Consider the following 18,778-nt stretch of genomic DNA (forward strand, 5'->3'; position numbering starts at 1 on the left):
TTATGACATGGTGACATCGGATGGAAGGTGGGCGTTGAAAAGTGGTTTATAAGGTGTGTATAAACTTTTCCTACAGTTTGTTTTTTTTGTATTGAAACATAGATCTCTGAACTTTCACAAGATTATTAATTGTGCAGCTGAAATTTTTGAACTGATGTAGAATTTGTCACATTTTATTCAAGGTTAGTTAACTTAGCGAAACTTTTTAAACAGAGTACCACTTAATTGAAATGATTTTTTCTTATAGTTTGTATTCCTCAAATACCCTGACACATAACACAATCATAACATATATTTACTTGCTGTTGTTTATATTGGCTCACCTATTTTTGTTTTATTTCTCCTTTAGGACAAACAGGTGATTCACTATGCCAACAGATAATATTGAACTTTTCAAAAATACAAACAAAGGAAACAGAAGGCCCGGTAGCCAACCACTGCATTCAGCATTATCATTCGATAAAATTTTTAAAAGTTATCGCCATAAAGTATTTGGAACAGAAATTTACAGAAGAACTAAAGAAGCCTTTTGGATAAAAAAAAAATAAAAATTTTAGAGCCTCATGGACTCAACACAATGTATGAACGATAATGAAACATTCTATAAAAAAAAAAAAAAAACGCGGCAAACAAACATCATAATATTTACGATAACGTAAGGTATCCAAGCGAAGTAATTGTTGTTTCAATGTTTAAATAACTGACTAATATTTTTTATGCAGTTAAAGATTGGATTAAAAAAAATAGTGAGGAGATATATTCTACCCGTGGTTTTAACCAGAAGTTGATTCTCAAAAATCGGTAGATCTACTGCTTAATCTTCGATCACAATCTTTGCAATTTTGCAGCAACACAACGACTTTTGATTTTTCTATGCTTTACACTACTATTACCAATGCCCAGTTGTAAGATCGACTTCATCAACTTTCATATTTTGTAAAGAACCAGACTGAATCTACCAGAAAGTATACTGAAGATGATATTATCAAAATGCAGGAATTTTTGATCGATAATATATTTGTTGAGTTTGGAGGATTCATATTTCAACAGACAGTCGGTATTCAAGTGGGTATTAATTGTGCACCCCTACGGCCGATTTGTTTTTGTACTCGTATGATTCAGAATTTATTCAGAACCTTCTAAAAGACAAAAAGAAAAGGCACCTTGCTAAATTCTTTAATTTTAATTTCCAATATATTGATGTTGTCCTATCATCGAATAACCCATATTTCAGCCAATGCTCACATCTTATATATCCCAGTGAACTTGAAATTAAGGATACTATTGATACCAGAAGGACTGCTGCATACCTTGATCTTATCCTCAATATTGACACAGATGGACGACTTCACACGAATATTTATGATAAATGGGACGATTTCAACTTCCCAATTATCAATTTCCCATTTTTCAGCATTATTAAACATATCCTCTGCCCCTACGTATGGTGTTTACATATCTCAATTTATACGTTATTTTTGTGCATGTTCACACTATACAGACTTTATATACAGGAGTGTTTTCCTAACGCAGAAACTGCTCCAACAAAGTTATGAGGAGGACAGATTAAAAATGACACTATCACGAATTGGTTGGTCCATTCGATGTGTCTTTGTCCAAACTAATTAAGGACATTTTTACCACGTGTTAGATTGTGGTTTGTCATTACGTCGTCTGATCTTTTAATTACCGAACGTGACTTATTCTCGATTGTGACTGCTTTGCTGGGTTGAATTCGCATTGCTATAAGACGTGTCACGGTACTTTTCCATCCCAAATTCATGTATTTAGTTTTGATGTTATATTTGTTATTCTCATCGGATTTTGTAAAATGGTAAGTAAAATCTAGTAATTCATTCTTTTCAGTGTACAATTGACTATTGTTGACAATATCCTGGGTTAACAATTGACCACTTAATAACTATCAAAGGTACCTCGCTTATAATTTTATACGCCAGACGAGCGTTTCGTCTACATAATACTCATCAGTGACGCCGACAGTGAATACGTTATGTTGATAGTATATATATATATATATATATTCAACTCGTCTAAACATCAACCCAACAATGTTAGATCTGTAAATTTGCTTTCGCAAATTTTTGGTTCTTCCCTCGCCGGGATTCGAACCCATGCTACTGTGATATCGTGACACCAAATCGCCTGCACTGCAGCCGTCCCGCTAGACCACACGACCACCTGGGCTCTATATATATATATATATATACATATACATTGTATATACATTATGTACACAGCCATGTATCACCATCATTGATGGCGATCCGATGGATACATCTGTTGTAGGGTTGTCACTGACTCAGACGTACTTATATATATATATATATATATATACAACTCGTCTAAACATCAACCCAACAATGTTAGATCTGTAAATTTGCTTTCGCAAATTTTTGGTTCTTCCCTATATATATATATACAACTCGTCTAAACATCAACCCAACAATGTTAGATCTGTAAATTTGCTTTCGCAAATTTTTGGTTCTTCCCTCGCCGGGATTCGAACCAATGCTACTGTGATATCGTGACACCAAATCGCCTGCACTGCAACCGTCCCGCTAGACCACACGACCACCTGGGCCGTGTGTTACCTTTCCTCGTCAGTTTTAATCTAGCGGCGTACTACAGTACACGATATATAAGGCATGGAGATGTTATTGTTACAGATCAGCTAAATTATCTATAGTAAAGGATCTTACAAATAAATGTAATATACAGTCACAGAAAATAATTATATTTTTAAGTACATCTGAGTTAGTGACAACTCTACAACAGATGTATCCATCGGATCGCCATCAATGATGGTGATGCATAGCTGTGTACATAATGTATATACAACTCGTCTAAACATCAACCCAACAATGTTAGATCTGTAAATTTGATTTCGCAAATTTTTGGTTCTTCCCTAGCCGGGATTCGAACCCATGCTATTGTGATATCGTCACACCAAATCGCCTGCACTGCAGCCGTCCGGCTAGACCACATGACCACCTGGGCTCTAAATAATAGAGCTTTCATTGGCCGTGTGTTACCTTTCCTCGTCAGTTTTAATTTAGCGGCGTACTACAGTACATGATATATAAGGCATGAAGATGTTATTGTTACAGATCAGCTAAATTATCTATAGTAAAGGAGCCTACAAATTAATGTAATATACAGTCACAGAAAATAATTATATTTATATTAAATTCCGTTCGTTCACTTTCAGCTTTATATTGTGCAAATAATATTTGGTGTATGAAAAGATATGACTTTGTTTATGAAAATGGTGACAAAGCATGTAGCGCTCCTCTGATCAAATTTGTTTTTTTAGTAATCCAACATGCTATTTGTAGTAGCAGTAGGTCACGAAAGAACTGTAAGCATTGGTTAAACAAGGTTTATACATGCAGTCTCCATGTTGAGGACCGCACTGTGACCTATAATGGTTTTCTTTTACAAACTGTGACTTAGATAGAGAGTTGTCCATTGGCGATCATACCACATAATAACTCAGGAAATACGTGGGTTATATGATGATGAATATACGGTAACAAAGAATGTAGCTACGTTCGAAAGTTGTGAAGGGTTGATAGAATTAGTTGAATATAGAGAAATTTTAAACCTCATAATGCATGTATTCACAGAACTGGTCTCTCGTCCATTACCGTATGAATGGTATATACTGAACATGTTTTGTTTCACAAAAACCTATATCCAAAACAACTTTTTGTTGATGTATCCTTTTTGTTAATGCAAAACAATACACATGTCATTGAATCATTTCAGATTTAAGATTTTATAAACATGTCTGTGCACATTTAATTTTCTTATTAAGTATTAATACATGTATATATCTTAAAAATATCTCCATGGCAACAATACTGCAGTTTCAATTACATTTTATGATATATGAGAATATCAATTTTATAATGCTACACGAAGCAGCACACTCACAACGTTAACTGAATATTACCCTTGCTTTGCACAATATGTAATTTTGTTTTATTTGAACTTGTTTGCATTGGTGTCCATGTTGTTTGCAGTTGTACGTGCTGTATTTGTTTTTGTTGTTTGTTTAGTCTTGAAAGGCAAAACAGAGGTTTATAGTGCATTTTAAAACTTGGTTAAACCCCCACTACATACAATGCGTCCTACTTCAAATGTATCATATCTGAATCATTCGTTGATCGTTGCTGTTTGTCTATTTTTCCTTGATGAGTGATACTAGTGGGTTTGTTGTACTGTTAAATATTTTTTGTAATTACAGTTACCTCTTTTTTGTGTATTATTCATTTGATAGGTATGTTAAATATTTTCTTTTCATGGCTGACCAGTATTATAGTTATCAAAGGCTTATCATTTGGTATGCCAGACGCGCGTTTCGTGTACCTTAGACTAAGCAGTAACGTGCTGATAAAAAAAGTTAGAAAGCCAAAGAAGTTTGAAGTTGAAGAGTATTGAGGACCGACATTCAAATAGTTCAAAATACAGCAGAGGTAATCTTTGCCAGGGATAAAAAAAAATATTTAGTATTTCGAATAATTCATACTTATGCAAACAGTAAATTTATAAAAATAACCATCTCATATATATGCATGTCAAAACCGAAGTGCTGTCTACTAGGTTGTTGATACCTTGGTGTAAATAGTTATCAATTCTACATAATTTGATACGCCAGAATAACATACCATTAATGTGTCGTCGGCGAATAAAATATATGACTCCAATTACAAAAATCACTATTAAAAGAGCACTAATTGACCCAGTAATCCCTCCAACTAAGGCTGAGGACCCAGATTGATGTTTAGCTTGGTCTGAAATAAAAGTTATCAAATATTATACATAACAGACTAAGCATCCTAAATAAGATAAAATGAGCATTTCTCCTTCGTTTGTTTGTGAACTATGCACTAATTTTCACATCACTCTTTGCAGTACAGGTCTTTTGCACTAGCTTAAATTTTCTTAATAATATAGCATGAATCGACGTCTGCATTCTGTAATCATGCACAATCTGTATGCAACGCAAATGCTAGGTTACTGAAGAAACATCAATTTGATTTTAAATGTAAGTTATGGTTTGAGGACTATCTTGTCTTGTATTGTCCAGATGTGTTTGAACTTTATATTTTGCCATTTGATTAAGAACTTCCCGTTTTGAATTATTCTTGGAGTTCCGGTTTGTTGTTATTTTTCATTAAACTTTTTGTTGGGTTACACTTTATAAATACAGTTGTTTCTCAAGCAAAGTCACTTTTGGGGAGATTTATAATATTCATAGATCATCTATCTTGTTTACGTTTTGTTTCCTAGATATGTTTTGCTATCTTAATTTGGGAATGTTACAAGTACACATACACATACATATTTTATATACATATATCATATCTAGGAAACAAAACGTAAACAAGATAGATGATCTATGAATATTATAAATCTCCCCAAAAGTGACTTTGCTTGAGAAACAACTGTATTTATAAAGTGTAACCTATAAACATGATAAATAATGGATATCAATAGGTCACTAAGTTTCATAAAATTATAAGTTATTGTTTTGTAAACCGAGGTCCAACAAAAAGTTTAATGAAAAATAACAACAAACCGGAACTCCAAGAATAATTCAAAACGGGAAGTTCTCAATCAAATGGCATAATATAAAGTTGCTATCTTAACTTGGGAATGTTACAAGTACACATACACATATACATATGCATTTTGTTAAAATTGAAATATGTGGACACTCTTTAGTCGAAGAAGGGGTAGTACATACTTTTAGTGTAAGTTAAGACTTTTGGAAGTTCGGGGCATATGAACGTTGAAAATATGCCGCACAGCCCTATATTTTGACCCTTGAAAAAAATCAAATGAATCACAAATTTAAATAATTCAATGAAATATTATATAAATATGATAATAATAGAACGATTGATTACAACATAAGATTAACAAGGGAGGTTTTTACTTGTCTGATAAGAAAACTAGCTCTGATGTTCTTGTCCATAGGGGCTTCAAAGACGCTAAAATATTCATAGAAAATGAAGAAGAACGTAGTGTATTTTTGTTGTAGATATACAAGTTCTCTAATTTTCATGCTATTTTCACATTTCCTGACCGGTGTGAGAAAAAATTTCTAATCTCTAGTGAAAAATTTGTTCTCAGGAAATGATTGGTTGAAATTTTATTGTGACGTTAAATTTCCTTTGTTTCTTCCGAATTTTTCTATTGTGACGTCATGAAAAAAGGCGACCATGTCTGATGACGTCACATAAAAAGTACACAACTTTCTTCAAATCTTTGAAAAAGAAGGATACAAATCATTAGAGAAACAGATTCCACCACTATAACTCGTGTATTATGATATTTCTCCAGTCTCGACAGTTAAATTGTAACTATTTAAAAAGCTCGACAAAGCCTCGCCATTCAAATATTAAATTTTAACTGTCTCGAGTGGAGAAATATCGTGACACACTTGTTGCAGTTGTGGAATCTATATAACTCGGTCACGTCCATTCGCCTTTTTTTAGATGTTAACCAACTGATTTTTATAGTTTGTTCGTTTGTTGTACTGTAATACCACTGTCCCAGGTAAAGGGAAGGGTTGGGATCCCAATAACATGTTTTACCCCGCCACATTATTAATGTATGTGCCTGTCCCTAGTCAGGAGCCTGTAATTTAGTGGTTGTTGTTTGTAGATGTTTCACATATTTATTTTTGGTTCATTTTTTGTACAAACATTGGGCCGTTAGTTTTTTTTTTGTTTGAAGGGTTTTACATTTGTCATTTCGGGGCCTTTTATAGCTAATCACTATGTGGTATGGACTTTGATCATTGTTTAAGGCCTTACGGCGACCTATAGTTGCTAATTTCGGCGTACTTTGGTCTCTTGTTGAGAGTTGTCTTATTGGCAATCATAACACTTCTTCTTTTTATAATGATTATAATTAAAGGTATATATACTGTTTTTAATTCAAATAAGGGCTGAAACAACAACCCCCTACAGGAAGTAATCGATCTTTGCTGAAAACAAAGTAAGGTGGATGGATCAAAGCGGGAATGGACGTATCAAACAATGGCATTTGTTTCGATAAGGTTATTTCTAATCAAAATGTTCCACACATTGTAGATTTTGTAAGAATAGCGAGTGCGCTCATCAATTGTGTTCGTGCTCCCTTGATACACGATTTTGGAAATGATGAGATCAGTCAACATATGCTTCAATGATCAAGTTGTAATATCAATATTGATTTTCCCTTATAAGTCTTTGTTAGATTTACACTTGTAATGAAACTGTGCAAAATCTATCTGTGTTTCAAACTAAAAAAAATAGTGTCATCTTGTCCAGTAATATAGAAACATTTTCAATTTTCAAATAACATTTCATTGTCTGGAAGAAAATAACCATTACTTGAAGTTAACAAATCATATTTCCCTACTCTCCAGAAAATGCCTACCGTCTATTGATTGAGCATAGCAATTCGGACATTACAGTTTTAATCAGATGCTGTGCTAACATCGCATCAACGATATGGTAGCTTGGACATAGTTGTTGGTAATCAGACTTGTAGATATACCGAAAAAATCTTAAATGCTAGGGATATTCCTTCGGAAACACAATCTAGTTGGAACCAGTGACAATATAATTGTGAAAGAGTGACTCGTTTACTGTTTGTTCTATCAAGTTATTTTTATTGATATTCTTTCCATATGGGTTGAAAATAAAATGTTGACTGTTTATTCGAATATATTCTCTAACAACATTATACATTATGAATAAGTATGAATTTCCCTTAGTATTTAGATTAGATTAACATTCAGTATTTTATTACTTGTAGTTACTGATTCCACTGTAAACTGAAATTCACAATGAAGGATAACACTTTATAAACAATTATATTTACAGTAACACTTATTTCTAACATAAACAGTAAACTAGTTTTATCAAATACGAAATGTAAATGCTTTGTGGTTTTTTTTACATCTGTTTCTTTTTGGGTAAATTGTACTAACATATGTGCCATTTAAAAGATTTCATTTGTAACATAATAAATTGTTGAAGTTATTAATGTTAAGGAAAACACATCACCAATTCTGTTGAATGAAATAATAAACAAGAGGCTCTCAAGAGCCTGAATCGCTCACCTTAAATTGTTTGCTTAAATCTTCCATCAATGATTTTTGGGTTTTCAATTTATATAAATGGTTCTTCGATTCTGTCATATCTTCTTCAAAAGCAAAAAACAAGAGTGGACACACTGATATGTCTCGTTTGTCTCATGTTCATAATATAATTTATGATGAAAGTATAAAAAACATTGTATACCCCAAGCATTACATTATTGCTGTTTACAGTTTATCTACATCTATAATAATATTCAAGATAACGACCAAAAACAGCAAAATTTCCTTAAAATTACCAATTCAGGGGCGGCAACTCAAAAACGGGTTGTTTGATTCATCTGAAAATTTCAAGGCAGATAGATCTTGACCCGATAAACAATTTTACCCCATGTCAGATTTGCTCTAAATGCTTTGGTTTTTGAGTTAAAAGCTAAAAACTGCATTTTACCCGTATGTTCTATTTTAAGCCATGGCGGCCATCTTGGTTGGTTAGCCGGGTCACCGGACACAATTTTAAACTAGATACCCTAATAATGATTTTGGCCATGTTTGGTTAAATTTGGCCCAGTAGTTTCAGAGGAGAAGATTTTTGTAAACGATAACTGAGATTTACGGAAAATGATTAAAAATTGACTATAAAGGGCCATAACTCCTAAAGGGGTCAACTGACCATTTCGGTCATGTTGACTTATTTGTAAATCTTACTTTGCTGAACTTTGTTGCTGTTTACAGTTTATATCTATCTATAATAATATTCATGATAATAACCCAAAACAGCAACATTTCCTTAAAATGACCAATTCAGGGGCAACAACCTAACAACGGGTTGTCCGATTCATCTGAACATTTCAAGGCAGATAGATCTTGACCTGATAAACAATTTTACCCTGTCAGATTTGCTCTAAATGCTTTGATTTTTGAGTTATAAGCTTAAAACTGCATTTTACCCCTATGTTCTATTTTTAGCCATGGCGGCCATGTTTTTTTATGAAATGGGAATTAAAACACAAACTTTATTCTAGATACCATAGGAATCAATCAGATGAAGTTTGGTTTGAATTGGTTTAGTAGTTTCAGAGGAGATGATCTTTGAAATAGTTTACGACGGACGGACGACGACGGACGCCAAGTGATGGCAACAGCTCACATTTCCTTTTAGGAAAGGTGAGCTAAAAAAATATTTAAAAGTGAATGTATGAGAATGTGTCATGATATAGATAAATACCAATACTTTTATGTACGATCGTATGAATGAAATCAAATCGGAACTAATCAAAATGATAACATGCAATAAAAATTCATTTTTTTCAAATTAAAGAGATTACCATTTTTAAAAATCGTACCTTATCACTAGTTCCCTGGCTAACTTGTTGATAATTACTTAGCTCATTACTATTAAACTCTATGATTCTGCTAGTTTTGTTAACACAGATCGGACAATTGGATTGTTCATTCATATTTTGTCGAGTAATATGCCATTCAGTGTGATTGTCTTAAATTCAATGTTGGCAGTAACTTATCAAAAAATGTGTTGATATGCTTCATTAACCTCTAAAAACCGGCAGTATTCAAAATATGACAAATATTTTTTTTTCAATTACGAAATTCAAACTTCAGAATATAAAAGCTCCTTATTTCAACCGTTGCCAAGCACTATTTTTGTTGCTAAGCTGTTTGGAAACTAAAATATGAATAGCTTTTATTTCTCACTGATAGATATTTTCAACAAACACCACTCTTATTTGCTTTGATTTCTATCTGTAGAATAAAATAACAAACAAATTAATGTTTGTAGTTCTGTTTAATTTGATTGTATTTGGTTCTTAACCGTCAACATTTGCTTTGCTACGTTCAATACCAACTTTATTATAATTAAAAACCAATTGTTCAGAGAACCATTGATGGTCTTTCCACCAGTAAGGATCTTTTTTATATGAAAATATTAAAATTCGGTTTTAAATGTCAATTTTAGCGTCAAATGACAGCTTATTTGACGCTGATTCCAAAAATATATGGTTTCTATACAAAAAGATATACATAAGGAAGATCATTTTTTACTTCCGGTTTAAAAGATGTTATTTCCGGTATGTTTTGATAGTTTACTTGACACTGATTCCAAAAATAGATGGTTCTATATACTTTTACATTAAATTAGTACAAAAAATGGCTACTTCCGGTTTACAAAAGGTCACTTCCGGTTGGCTTTTTCAAGGTCACATTGCTTGCAACCTTTTTCCAAAAGTCCCATGGCTTTATCATGTATATATAAGAGGAAAAGTAAAGGTCAAAATCTAGAACGTTAAATTTACCTATGACCTTGAGCTCAATTTCAAGGTCATCAACCAAGGACCTCAAATCAAAAGACTCTAGGCCTTTACTTTATATTGTTAATGAGTTATATTACCATACAACTAATATTAGATATAAAAGGGGGCAAAACTCGCATTAAATGTTACGTACACTTTTAAGTAAAATTTACATGTTACGACATGTCGCAACTAGCAATTGTGTGAAAATATTTTGTCGATATCTTGTATGATTTCTGAAAATAAGAGATAACAAGCCAAAATCAAAAATTTGAACATGATCTTGACCTTTGACCTTGACCTCATTTTCATACTTTTTGAGCAAGGGCCTCAAATCAAAAGACCCTAGGCCTCTATCACTTATGGTTTTCCAGTTACAAATTTATTTCACTTATTTCAATACAAAAGGGGAAATTACTCTCATAAGGGGTCTTCGTAAAGCTTCGGTCAAAATAAAACGTAACATCCTAAGGATATAACGAGCAATTTGGAAAAATAAATTTGTCGCTTTCTTTTACGGTTGCGGAGGAGATCTGATAACAAGAAAAACAGTGTTTGGGGAGATAACTCTTACAAAGAAAAGTGTTCGGTTAAACAGGGTGAGTTTCAAAAGCGTATAGACTGTATGATCTCATATACAAAAAAACTAAGCGACTTCTTTTGAAACATTTTTACACCGCAAGAAAAAAATTAGGCGGAAGAAAAAAAAAATAATCAGAACAAAATCAATAGGGTTTCCACACGAAAGGTGGAAAGACCTAAAAAAGGATGAATAAATATCATATAGGACTGAAAACCAATTGATGGGAATTCATCTTCACACATTCTCTGTATGTTTAACTCAGTTGGCAAAAAAAAATATGTACTGTTGCTTTGCAATAATATTGTTGCTAGGTTGTTGCTAAGCATTTCTTATTCTTCACTTCAAGCTATTCTTACACAATCCTTTCGGTGAGGAATTGTGTTAACTTGCATAAATAAAGCCATAAACAAATGATACAACATGTATTTAACGAACCCGTTGCAAGCCAACTTTTCATTCACCGGAACACAAAATTAATCAATATTTTCAAGTTTCTATTCAAAGGCTTTCAAAATTATGAATTATGAAAAAACACTACAATAATTTCTGGACCAATGTGCAGTACGATTTTGATAATACGAACTATCAAACAAAAAATTAAACATTGCCTTTTAAACATGACAAGACAATGTACATGGTCATATAAACCCACTTGGAAGGCTTTATTATTCTTTAACTATCTAAACATATATGTCATTGTACAAAAAACTTTCCTGTTTGCACAATTCCCTATGGTCAAAATGCAAAACTACATTTTCTAATTGTATAATGCTACCTAAATGTTCATTTTAACCATCCAATAAATGATAAACCGAATACTAGTATGGCTAGAGAAATTAGGATAAATGAATTGAAGTCTTCCCTACTTCTTTAAAGGTATCCATTAAACCTGATCGAGTCTGTTAAAAAAAAGCGAAATAACTAATTATAGCTCCACTTCAAACGCCGTAACCAAAAACAGAAATGATATAACTACCATGATCCTGGCATCAACTGCATATATGTGTATAACGCCTTAAAAATGAATTTAACAATTTTGATGGAAAGCGAGAGGATAAGGACTATGGTGGGTTTATTTAGTGTACATACATTTTCCTGATATTCAAAGTGTCCTAGGATTCGAAGTGTTGTATCTAGGTCGAAACCCGAGTCCTATAATTCCGATGTGGAAATGACTGAGCAAAGGGGATGTATTTTCAAAGCACAAGAAGAAATATGCCTGTATATTTAGAAGAAATGCAGACAGACCGACGATCATTTGTAGTAGACTTATGTAGAATTGACGTTTTTTATTTGATAGAAACATGATTTGATTACTTTTATTAACTATAAATTAATTAATTATTAAATTCACGGTAAAATATTTAAACGTCTTGCGATTAATAATCTTCTATACTGCAACTATAGCTGTGTTTATTTCCTAAATATAGTGACATAGCTATATTTCGTAAAATGTCAATTTCATCATAGAACACTTCATGACATGTACAGTTCTTGTCTATTCGTTTTTTATGTGTTTTGTTATTTGATTATGTCATGTGATTATGGACTTTCCGATTAGATTTTTCTCTAAATTCAGTACTTTTGTGATTTTACTTTTTTTTTCCACCATCAGGGATCCATTAAGGGATTAAGATAAGTTTGACATTTGTGTTACGATTTAAAAAGCTATCAATGTATTCATTTAAGTTGCAGTATAAAAACAATATTAGGTCAATGTCATAAAAATATATAAACTTTTTTGTGCTCGGCCCAAAACTAGTGAAGGGCTCAGTAGAACCTTGCCCTTCCCCAGTTTCTTATTCTCAAACAAAAAAGTTTCTATTTTCCTGTCATTGACCTAATATTGTATATTTCTGTTGACATTTCAGCGAAGTCATCCAATAACTTTTTTTTTTTAGTTCCGGCTAAACTTTTCCGACACTCTAGCGCATGGATATGGATTTATACAATGTTGCTAAAGACCTTCGAAACTAGCCATAATTTTCATTCTCACTCTTCTCGAGTGATATAAAAATTATCACAAAGAAAGATCAAAGGAAAAACACAGATAATAGCAATACTTACTGATTATCAAAATATATGTCATGTCTGACCCCTACTGATATAATTTCAAAGTACGGACATAAAAAACAGATGCCTACGATAATTGTTAAATTATTATTCATCTAAGTTGTGTGCTATATTCTAAATATCAAATAAACAGAAAATAATTAACTTTGACCATGTCGCATCTCGATTTGACCCACAATACATTATAAGATTTTCGTTATAATAGAAATTGTCATAAGTACATTAACTTGTACAGACTAAAAAAAAATATTACAGTCTGTGTTGAATTGTGCAATTTAATTCCATCTTTATTAAAAGCATATTGATACCTATAATCTATAATAATATCTAAAAAATAGTTCGATGGATTGTTTATAACATAGTTTTCCGAAAGTAATGTCAAATCTACTAATATACTAGTCAACAAAAGAAACGATACATGAGTTTTTTCAAATTGAAGATAAAAATTTCCGTTAATAAGACCAATATTGAAGGTAGTAATACTTAATTATTTAGAAATATAAATCCGTTTAAAAAAAAGTTTTGCTTGCATGACGTTTTTGGCGATTTAATTTTACAAAATTTACATAAAACGACAATTTAAAAAACAGAACTTAGAAATGGAAAGTTTACAATGGGAAAGCTGAAATCATCTCTTGTGTCGTAAAGTTTTGTTTTCAACCGACCCTCATTGTCAATTTCTAGATGTAAGACAAGATATGAGGCCGACTTAACTGTATCTGTAGTATCCTTTATCTCTATCTGGTTCGATGGGATAGATGCGTTCCACATAGTCACTAAATTTTGAATTATTTAGTGAAAGAACATCATCTATATTGCGGAAAGTAGAGTTAAAGGATATCGCTTACTTCTTATCTTTCTTCCTAAGAAGGTCCTATATGAAGTTATAATAATAACGAAACAAGTCGGCAAGAAGAGGGGTACAATTTGTTTTCATTGAAATGCAGACAGTCTGTTAAAAAAACACGTCCTCCGAACGTAACAAATATGTTGTCAATCAAGAAATCAAGCAACTTGATAATGTCAGTTTCAGAGAATTTTTTGTTTGAATCAGAGTGATCCTTTACAAAGTAGGATTTATCAATCCATAAGACACGATACTTGTATCTACGTTGGCCATTCTTTTTTATGAAACAAAGCAATACCAACTCTTTCAATTTGTCTTTTAGTTTGGAATGTGAAATACTTGTGTAAAGTGTAGAAAAGTCAAATGTTTTAATACTACTAAGTATTACAAGATGACAGATAATTAGATTGTATGTACTTTAAACGATCTTTGCAATTTTTAAGTATCCACATCTGATTCACGCCACCTCAAGAATAGGCAGTTTCACAATAACTTTGAAGCCCGTCTATGATTGCTGATAAAATAGATGTTAATAACATAGAAAGAATTTTCGTGGAGCACTTGGAAGACCCAGCAATATACCATTTGTAAGGACACTTATGTAGTATACAGTTGGGTGCAGACCAAGCATTACATAAAGTAAAAGCAAGTTAACGCGGCGTGCACATATTTCGTTAGTTAACTTTAAATTTCGCGTTTACTAGTAAACGCCCGTTTACTTCATTTACGTTAACGCGGTCAAAATGGAAATTTCTAATGTCTACTCGAGTAAACGCGCGTTTACTCTGTGTCCGTTTAGTCAGTAGTAAACGACCGTTTACTTCAGATTTCACAAGTTTAATTTTACGTGCACGTAAAAGTAAACGGGCGTTTACTACAGATTTCTAAATTGTATTTTTACGTGCACTTGAAAGTAAACGTGCGTTTACTTTTCGCGTTAACTAATTGTGTATATTATAAAATAATCGTCGCGTGCATAATTTTGTACATTTATTTATGTTGTTAGAATGACTTAATATTTTACGTATTTGTGTTTTAAACCTTAACATTCAAAAACACTTTTTATTACAAATATAAACATTTATTAATTGCAAAAAAAAAAAATCAGTTCCAAAAACTTTCAACAGCGGCTTTTCTACTTTTTCTGTTCAAAATTTATATGTACAAATATCAACTTAAACTTAATATCCTCTCACGAATGTAAACTGAAAGTTTTGTAGGTTTTACAGTTCCAGGACGAATTTCCATTTTGTTCTTATATGCAATTATTAATTTTCAATAAATTAATTAATTAATTAAAGAGGTGTCATTTCATTAAATGCAATCGTCAATATGTTGATCAAAAATGTACAGATGGATATTTTGATGTACCTTATCATGTGATATATTAGGTCAGTGTATCCAGGATACGAGGACAATCTGCGTTAACGCGCGTTTACTACAAACAGTAAACGGGCGTTTACTTTATTATACAAAATTGGAAGACACGCCTTGTTCGCGTTAACGCGAAGTAAACGCCCGTTTACTTCGCTACAAAATTAGAAGACGAGCGGTTTTTGCGTTAACGCGGAGGTAAACGCGAAAGTAAATGCCCGTTTACTATTTATGTCTACTAAAATTTCGGAGTTAACGCAGAGTTAACGCGGCGTTTACATGAAGTGCACGCGAGTAAACGCCGCGTTAACTTTTAAGGCCCGTTTACATGTAATGCTTGGTCTGCATCCAACTGTAGGTATCCAATACAGTGGTGAAAGATCCAGTGCTGCATCTTTGGTTGAAATTCTAAAGGAACATAGAACAGACCTATGATTATCCTGGATTTCCTCTTTGGTAAGTGTCGTGAGGTCATATGTTGAGTTTCCAAGTGAATTGTCAATACCTAATTCGTTTATCAAGCAGGTAATGTAATGAGTTTTACACACAAAAACGATACTGTTTGTGGCTGTATCTGCGAGAACAACTACATATTTGTCATGGAAGTAGGATAAGTGTTTTGCAACACTCGGGTCTTTAAAGATGGACGTAGCATGGGCATTGATAGACCCATTCAGTTTCCTAATTCTGATTTGTATCTCACTGCCTTAATCCATTATGAAAGAGTGTCTACGTCTTCTTTCTCGCGCTTAGTCTTTTGCCTGACATAATCCTCGACTCAATCCATCAAAATTTTAAAGTTGTATTTCAAATTGATGGATTTAGGCTCACGATATTTCGGACCTTTTGATAACCCATTTCATAGGGAAGTGTTATTAACAATGTTGAAATCACCGGTAATAACATGGCCATCCGTATTAAATGTGAATTGGGAACTAGCACAAGTGCAATCAGGAGTTTTAGACTTGAAGTCGTTAATATTGAGATCCTGCAAAACCTGCTTGTAATTTAAAATTTAGCTGCAATAGGTTTGGTATAGGTATAAAAAATAATCTTAAATGATCTTAGAAATAAGAAAGTTTTTCGATTGAACTCATTTATGATGAAGGATATTGCCTAAGTTGACGCCATCGAGACCTTTGTTGGCAAAAGAAAGATTTATGAAAGATCTTTTCTCTTTTTCATCTTTTCCAATGCGGACTGGCTTGCAATATCCGAAATTATAGCTGTAATTTTGTATTGGTTTGAATGAGGGTTTGTAACAGTGGTTTCCAAACATAAATTGAAAAGAGAATGAAGTTTATAAAGGGTTAATGAATAAAAGTTTCGTGCGAATGTGATGAATACCTTACGGCTTTTGTATAAATGGCAGCAAGTCATTAATAGAGACATCAAGCCGAGTAGGTAATGTTTAATGACTATGACCATGACTGCGTCTACGTCATCACATTCACCAAGCTACAAGAAGGACAAGATAGAATACCTATACCATTAATGTTGTCATTGCATCCATATGGTGTCGCAGTTCCCAATTGTCTAATCCAGTAGTCCTCTTTTTGTCTACGGAGAGTCGTCGCAAGATTAGAAATGTTAGATATATGGTATATTTTTGCGATAATGCGAGCTATCATAGAAACGATTCAATGATCGGGGTAATTAAAATGCTGGTAAAGAATGTCGTTTGCATTGAAGTTAATATCTGATCTATGACCGCACATACGATTATTTAGCCTTTTTTTAGTTTCACCGACGTATACAAATCCGCAAATGTTGCACTCTAATCCGTAGACGACATTTATTGATTTACAATTCAGGCCATTGTGATCTTTGGTAAAATGTGACTTCTTGCATGAATTGCTAGTAAATTCAGCATCTGACATTAAACTTTCACAAGTTTTGCAGCCTTTGGTCTCACATTTCGAGTGTTGTTTTGAGTCATCAAAATCCAAAATGTCTTTAAGGAGAACTAAACCTGGCTGTATATGTGAAATATTGCTATAGTCACTAGTATGTTATCTGAAGGAGTCATGTTTGAGATATTAGTCATGTCTGGTGATGAGGGGACACCTGCTGTATCAGACGACACCGTGTCCATTTTTTGGGGTTATATTAATTTTTATCTTTTTTCATTAACCGCATAACCCTAGTATATTTTTACTTGAGGCCCCTTGGTCCTCACTTAGAAAATGAGGTCAAAGGTTAAGATCAGGTTCTCTATTGAAATTTTTCATTGTTTTTAGCATTTTCCCCATCCTTTTTAAAGCTATATAGAAAAGAACAAGTGCAAAATGTTTGCTTTATTGTAATGAAGATATGTTACATTTAGTCTGATACAATTTAATAGCATCTTATAGGAGTTAGTGCCCCTAGCATGTCTTTATTTAAGTTATTTTTATTATAACTTCAACTAAGTTCATTATAAAGCCATATGACCTTAAACAAAAGGTTGGGTGACCTATAACCTTAAAAATAACAACCGGAAGTGACCTTGAGATAACCGGAAGTAGCTCTTTTTGCACTTTTTTCATGAAGAAGTACTCGGAATCAATATATTTTGTAAGTTAGATATATTTACTTATCACGAAGGACTAGAAAAGACTTTGGATAAACCGGAAGTGGCCAATTATCTCCTGGTTTACAGACAAAAGTATATAGAAACTATTATATATATTTTTGGAATCAGTATGATAGAAGCTATCATATGAGAAGTGACATTTACTTCACCGGAAGTAGCAAATTTTCTCCCTTATTTCACACAAAAGTATAACGAGACCAATTATTTATCGAATCAGTATGAATAAACTACCTTTTTATCAAATTTTCTTTGATGTGGAAAGACCTTCAATTGTTCTCTGAACATTAGGTTTTTAATTATATATATAATGCTTCGTATAGCGAATGTACAACAATTATGTTAAAGTACAGAAATATTAAGTATAAATACCTTGTACTCCACATGACGTGCCTTTTGCTGTTGCATTACCAAAAGAGTTGTTTCCAAATACGTCAAAATTGAATTGACCTGCTGGCATTGTCAAAGAATATCTTTTTGTAATTCCTTTTTCATTTCCGACTACTCCTGTGCTATACATTTGCCAAAAACCATCTTTGTCGGTAACTATTATATAAAACATCTGTTCTTGCCCACCATTATAATCCGTCATCCAACTCAATTCGACTTCTAAGATTCCACATGTTACATTAATTTTAGTTGATTTGTAAGGTTTTTCTATAAACAGAAAAATTATCATGGAATTTTCTCTCTCAAAATATCCAGTAATGACACCAATTTTGATTGTCAAATCGAAATTAACATTTTCAAACATAGCTTTGGTCCGGGTCCGTGTATATTTGCGTCCATTCGTTTTTCGCTTTGAGATATCAAAAACCCAAAACCAAAGTGTTTTCATTTTTCTTTTTAGATTTCTCAAAAACTAAAGCGGTAAACAATAGTGTTTTAATTTTACGTTTTG

General features: G+C 32.7%; 1 protein-coding gene across 1 annotated transcript in view; it reads right to left on the reverse strand.

The window, feature by feature from the left end:
• LOC143078546 (uncharacterized) overlaps positions 1–18,509 on the reverse strand; it is a 35,169-nt gene extending 16,660 nt beyond the window's left edge. Inside the window, exons 1-2 of the mRNA XM_076253407.1 lie at positions 18,250–18,509; positions 4,692–4,817 (exon numbers count right to left, since the gene is read on the reverse strand). Coding sequence (XP_076109522.1) covers positions 4,692–4,817; positions 18,250–18,469 — 346 coding nt within the window. The 5' untranslated portion in view covers positions 18,470–18,509. The remainder of the gene's footprint in view (positions 1–4,691; positions 4,818–18,249) is intronic.
• Between the last annotated feature and the right edge of the window lie 269 nt (positions 18,510–18,778).

Source organism: Mytilus galloprovincialis, chromosome 6 (genome assembly GCF_965363235.1).
Source record: "Mytilus galloprovincialis chromosome 6, xbMytGall1.hap1.1, whole genome shotgun sequence".
Lineage (NCBI taxonomy): Eukaryota > Metazoa > Mollusca > Bivalvia > Mytilida > Mytilidae > Mytilus > Mytilus galloprovincialis.